Genomic DNA, 6,308 nt, shown 5'->3' on the forward strand with positions numbered 1-6,308 from the left:
ATATATATAATAAAATAGAGTTATAATTTCTTACTAAGTTGTTGATTCAACGTCAAATCAATGTCGATATTAGTTTTTCATTGATTCGACGTCGAATCAACTATGTCAATTACAGGAATATCGATTTTATATCGACTCAACCCGTTGTCAACCGCATCGACGTTGAATCAACTTTGATTCAACTCTACATTTCTGACTGGGGATGTAAAATCTTGTATTCCTTTACTTTAGATATTTCGTCTTTTTAAGTAGTTTCCTTAGACATAGTTGACTCACTGTTTAGCCCCGTACAATCCAGCGCCGAGGGCTCCGGCACCGAGGACTCCAGCACCGAGAGCTCCGGCACCTAAAGCTCCGGCACCAAGGAGAGCACCACCCAAGAGAGCCTTTTTTAGAAGAAAAATTGGCGCTCTTTTGTTACGCGATTGCGTCTCGGCTACTTGGCCTGATACCGCTTCCTGCAGTTTCAACGGTGCAACTTCCGATGATACCGCAGGTGCAGCCGGTGCAACTAAGATCTGTTGCAGATTCTGACCGACGGTGTGAGACTCCGCTTGAACGTACATTACAGCCAACACAGTAGTCAGCATCACGATGTACCTTATCGCCATCTGAAAGAACATAGAAAATGATGATGTTCTCTTAATTGTTATTTGTCAATCTCTTTATAAACTCACAATCAGTACAATTCGTATTGTACACTTCTATAGTGTGCGTTTAACTCTACTATGTTACCGTTATTTTGTTATAAATGTAAACTTTTATTATTTTATATATTAGACTACGATAATGTCCCTGGCGGAAAAGTTTTACGAATACTACATAGATTGAGATAAATTTTACGAAAACTACATAGATTGAGATAAGATCTTAGAAATTATTAATTTTTCACAGATATTTGTAGTGGGACGTAGAGCGACGTTGTTTCTTTGAAAAACCTACAAATCCTCCGCTCTCAAACAACGCCACTCTACGTCCCACTACGAATATATCTACGAAGAATTAAGAATTTCTAAGATTTTGTCTCAATCTACGTAGCTTTTCGATATTTTTTTGTAAAAATTTTTTTTCTGCCAGGGATACATGACGTCACAGTGATCATTTAATATTTCAGTTCATTTTTCGACTCATGATTCAATATTCTACCAAATACTAAAAGATATAAGTAATGAGTTTTTAAATTATCGTTATAAAAATATCATTATTTTGATCGAAGTCATATTTAATAAATAAATAATAGATAACGTTATTATAATAATTATTTTTTTAATTCTAAATTTGTTCACCTTCAAAATGTCTTTTAGATACGATTTTTATGGTATAGGCGAATTTCGGACACGCGGGATTTTTTTCGACTTGACAAAAAGTATTTTTCCTTGAAAAGTCGATTAAGTTTGATTTATGTTTCTATCCCCTCATTTTAAATACGAGTATGTAACGTACCTTGCTGAGATCACGTTTTCGGACGAAGTCTGACTCTTCTTGGAGCAGTGGATCCAAAGACTTTTATACGATGAGATGGACGCCCCTACCACAAGAAACTTGTACTAAACATTCCACGTTCTTACTTCTCTCACATACTTCTCTCCATATTTTCCATTTGGATATACCTTTCTCGAGGTCTCACTTAATTGTCGGAACCAAATCGATCGAAGACTCGTTTCCCTACGCGCTGACATTGAACCCAGTCTAGTGACTCGACAGGAATTTCGAATGTAAGTTACTTAAGTGCTACCCAACAGATTGTCAATTTCTTCACATCCATTTAAGCTTTGGACGTCGTCCATCAATTTCCAGGATCAGTCAATGTTATGCTTCTCGTATTGCTTTATTTGTTTATATTGCGGCTTTATTTATTTTTGAGTTACAAAAGTACAATGGTGGACAGGTGAATTTTAAATGACACGGCACTTATATTATCGATCAAAAATGCAAATCTTTCTTGCACAGAGATGGCCCCTGCGTAAGAAATTATACATAGATATATTTTTCAAGAACAAGAATCTTTTAACAGCATATAATATATGTGCCGTTTGCATATTTAAAATATCTATGCTATGTGAACGCATGTGAAAAGCTATTGATTAATAGCAATAAATTCTTATTAAATCGGGATTAAAATTTATAAAAAAAAAAAATTTTAATGAAATAAAACTTACATATGAAATTAATATTAAAAAATATTGTTTTTAAATATAATTGAGAAATTAAGAAATTTATATTTTGCTTCAATATAAACCTTTCTATCATTATTTTTTGTTGTAAATGTTAGCTAATAGTGATTTTTTTAGAATATAAATAGGGAAAATTTGAAGCGAGAAAGCGAACGAATTTGCGATGATCATTATGAAAAAATAATACGTTCATCGCGACCTTGGTACATACAAACAGGTGCGTCTCCATCTTTTTACGTAATGCATAATAAATTTTAGACGACAGAATTAACATAAGAATCTACACAGGGAATTCCGAATTTCATCCGGAACATTGACTTTTTTTCTATTTTTCTGTATCTCCGTTTCCAGCATTTAGAAGTGCTATGAAATAATAACAGAGATCGAGAAAGAATCGCTAAGTAAAAACTCAACAGTCGTTTATGATAGACTATATATAAAACTACGTTTATAATACTTTTACTCTTTTAATTTGATATCAGCAAATTTATATGTGAAAAAGTAAAAATTATATATTTTTTTCGTAATTTAATTTTCCTACAAAATCGATTGGCGTAATTTCTCTCTATACAGTCAATATATTTAATAATGTTTATATAACAATTTGTTACAAAATTGATTTTTGAAAATATATCAGAGAAATGTTTTAATTTCCATGCTTCAGTTTTATTTTTAATTGTTACTTTTTGCTTATTAATTCTCTAGTGGAAAAATTTCGCTGAAATTTCGCGAAAATGGTTCTAAGTTTTAAAACACTTTTTTTTTTCAATAAAATTTCAGTAAAATTTCAGTGAAATTTCAGAAAAATAAATTTAAACTTATCTATAAATTTATTACTAAAAAATATTATTGATTCCAGAATACATACGATAAAATTATCATTAAAAAATAGAAATGTTTCTTCGATCCCGAATTCGGGAATTAATTTTATGGTGCTCTCTCTCCCAAGTGATCACCTATTTTAATGCTGATTATTATACGACAGGATTTGTATGTACTTGACCGAACAAGTTCATCACTTAAGTATGATTAAGTATTAAGTACACCAGTTGTGTGTGTGAAAGAATTACTATTCCAAAACACGTTTGTATTTCGTATGAAGAGTTTTGAAGTGCAATTGAAAAGGTTTGTGAGTTATTCAGTTAATTGTAATTAATTAATCATTTTTACACCACGTATTCAGCCGAAAAAATTAACCGGAGACGAATTAAACAACGTTTTTACAAGCCTTATAGAAATCGTTTGTATTTCGTATGAAGAGTTATGAAGTATCATTAAAAAGGTTTGTGAGTCATCCATATAGTTATTATAAGGCCTGTTCTTTTTGGCTGAACATTTGCAACAGTTTATCTTTTTTTTTCTTCTTTCTTCCTGAAGAGAAATAAGGAAGAAAGATGAACTGGTGCAAAAGTTCAGCTAAAAACAGGTCTATAATTAACTATATGAAAATCATGTAATTCAGTGTTCGCCAGTGGTGCCAGATTCTGGCTTGCGCTACCATTTGGTAACGCGTGGTAGGGGAAGAATGGGGGTAGTTTCCGATAGCTGTAATTATAAGGTTTGTTCGCGTCGTATACTCCAACACGTTCCAATATGCTCCTACCATAGCTCTTACTCATTCCAACGTGCTTGATAGAGTGAGTAGGAGATAATGGTAGGAGCATGTTGGAGCATGTTGGATCTAGCGACGCGAACAAACCTATAGCTGTAGCTATACACAACTACCCCCACTATGCGCTACGCGTTGATAGCGCAAGCTAGAGATCCTCAAGTAAGAGATGCGCGAACTTCGAACATTTGCATGAACATGGCGACCTCCATTATGTGTCATATGTGTGATATTTGTATGTGGTAAGTACAAATTACTAAATTTAGATAATAATGATTCAATATTATTATAAAATATTATTATAAAATATAAGTTGTAAAATTGGTGTGGTAATTGAAAATATTGTAATGTACGCATATTCCTATAATCTATAATGTACATGACTTTATAACGCATAAGTAAACAATTATAGGTATAAATATTTAGAAAATGACAATACCAGGCTGTTGCGTGCCAAATTGTAAAAATTCAACGGCTAAGGAACTTCTTATAAAACATTTCACAAGAAATCCAGACAGAAGGGCTTAATGGGTTGTAAATATTCCACAAGCGAATTGGATATCTATGGATTCCAGCTGTATTTGTGAGGTATGATACTTACATTTACTTAACAGCCAACTTCCTAGGCCACTATTCGTAGTCAAATCTTATATTTATCCAGATTAAACTATCTGCAGATTCTTTGCAGCCAATGAAACAAACTGCATAGTATCTGAAGATACTTCTACTAATAGTTTATCAAAATATATATAGTTTATATTATATACATGTAAATTTATAATATACATTATTAAATTACATTATTAAATTACATTTTCATGACATAACTGAATATTTTTCTCTTTTTCAGATTTAAACACAAATCTTTGCATAATGCATAAAATATAAGAAAATCAATCCAAAGTCTTTTATTTTAGGAAGAAAATGAACCCAGATAACACATGCAAAGTTTTTAAGAACTATGATTGGTACAGTTTCTTATACATTATGCGTACAGATGTAAACGATGGAAAAATTCTAAAAATAGTTAAAAAATTGAAATATAGTATAATGATTAATAAATGTCGATGGCTATAAATATATCTTACCTTTCACTATTATTTGAATGATGTTTTATACTGTGCTTCAATTTTAAAAGTTAAGTAAGCGTTCCATACGCGTTCTTATTAATACAAATAATACTTTATTAGACTAATTGATACTGTTTTTATCGTATACTATGATTGTATACATATACTGTGTGTTGTATATATTCTAAATTTAAATTTGTGAGACAATGTTTATTGAATCTCTAATTATTCTTGAATCAATATTATATTGGGACGTTGTCTCAAAATAAGTAAAATATAGAATACAAAATAATTAAAATATAGAGTACAATTATAACCGATATGCAACAAAACAGTATCTTATGCTTATAAAGTATTATCTGTATTAATAATATTACTTATTTAGCTTTTAAATATAAAATATTTGTTCAAATAATTATATTGAAATAACTATATGTTTTTTTCATGAATTTCATGTAAGTGCCGTTATTTACAGTAAAAAAAACTAGTTTTTTACTTGATACTTTTCTCCGAAGTAAAAAATACCGTTTTTTTACATCTCTAATTATGCGTTATACGATATGTAAAAGTCTGTGCCTCAAGCTAGAGATCCTCAAATATTCTCTAAATAAAATCATAAGTATTCTCTAAATAAAAGTATTCTCTAAATAAAATCATAAAGTGTATTCTCTAAATAAAATCATACATGTGTGAACATTGCGCTTTATACATTATGTTTTTCCTACTCCCTTTGTTTTTAATATGTATCATCTTCTAATAAGTATACTCACAAAGTAAAGATGCGACAAACATAAATTTAGCGAAGTGAATATCATATATTCATTTAGTTAGATTTATGTTCGTCGCGTTTTATTTTATGTAAGGAATAAAATACGGTTACGCCATATTCTTGCAACGTCGTCATCAACCAACCCCGCAGCGATTTTAATTCGTGCATCTCTTAGGCCGGAATCAGACTACGCATTGAAGATTGAGGTTGAAGATTGAAGATTGAAATTTGATCAGTAAGGACAAAGGAATTTTAGCTCCTATTGTTTTAATTGGTCAAATTTCAATCTTTCAATCTTCAATCTCAATATTCAGTGCGTAGTCTGATTCCGGCCTTAGGGCCGGTTCACACCTTGACGGAAAAACAGAAAGCGGAAAAGCAGTGGTCAATCACAACTCGCGCTGGTAGTAAGTAGTACAAAAAGCCGAAATTGTCGACTATCAGCGCGAATTCTGATTGGCTGCTGCTTTTCCGCTTTCTGCTTTTCCGTCAAGGTGTGCACGCGTCCTTACTTGAGGATCTCTAGCGCAAGCCAGAATCTGGCACCACTGGTGCTCGCAAGGATTTGCACATTTCGGACCGATTCCGACGCGCGACCCCCACCACCGCTCGAGGTTTAGTGGCTCGGCCTCGAGCGGTGGTGAAGGTCGCGCGCCGGAATCGGTCCGAAATATGCAAATCCTTGC

At 32.3% G+C, this 6,308-nt stretch overlaps 1 protein-coding gene across 1 annotated transcript in view; it reads right to left on the reverse strand.

Annotated features, from left to right (window-relative positions):
* Positions 1 to 1,504, reverse strand: part of LOC108725570 (keratin-associated protein 19-2) — a 7,103-nt gene extending 5,599 nt beyond the window's left edge. Inside the window, exons 1-2 of the mRNA XM_018452672.1 lie at positions 1,444 to 1,504; positions 277 to 611 (exon numbers count right to left, since the gene is read on the reverse strand). Coding sequence (XP_018308174.1) covers positions 277 to 611 — 335 coding nt within the window. The 5' untranslated portion in view covers positions 1,444 to 1,504. The remainder of the gene's footprint in view (positions 1 to 276; positions 612 to 1,443) is intronic.
* Between the last annotated feature and the right edge of the window lie 4,804 nt (positions 1,505 to 6,308).

The sequence above is a fragment of the Mycetomoellerius zeteki genome, unplaced genomic scaffold (assembly GCF_001594055.1).
Source record: "Mycetomoellerius zeteki isolate Tzet28-1 unplaced genomic scaffold, Tzet1.0 scaffold109, whole genome shotgun sequence".
NCBI lineage: Eukaryota > Metazoa > Arthropoda > Insecta > Hymenoptera > Formicidae > Mycetomoellerius > Mycetomoellerius zeteki.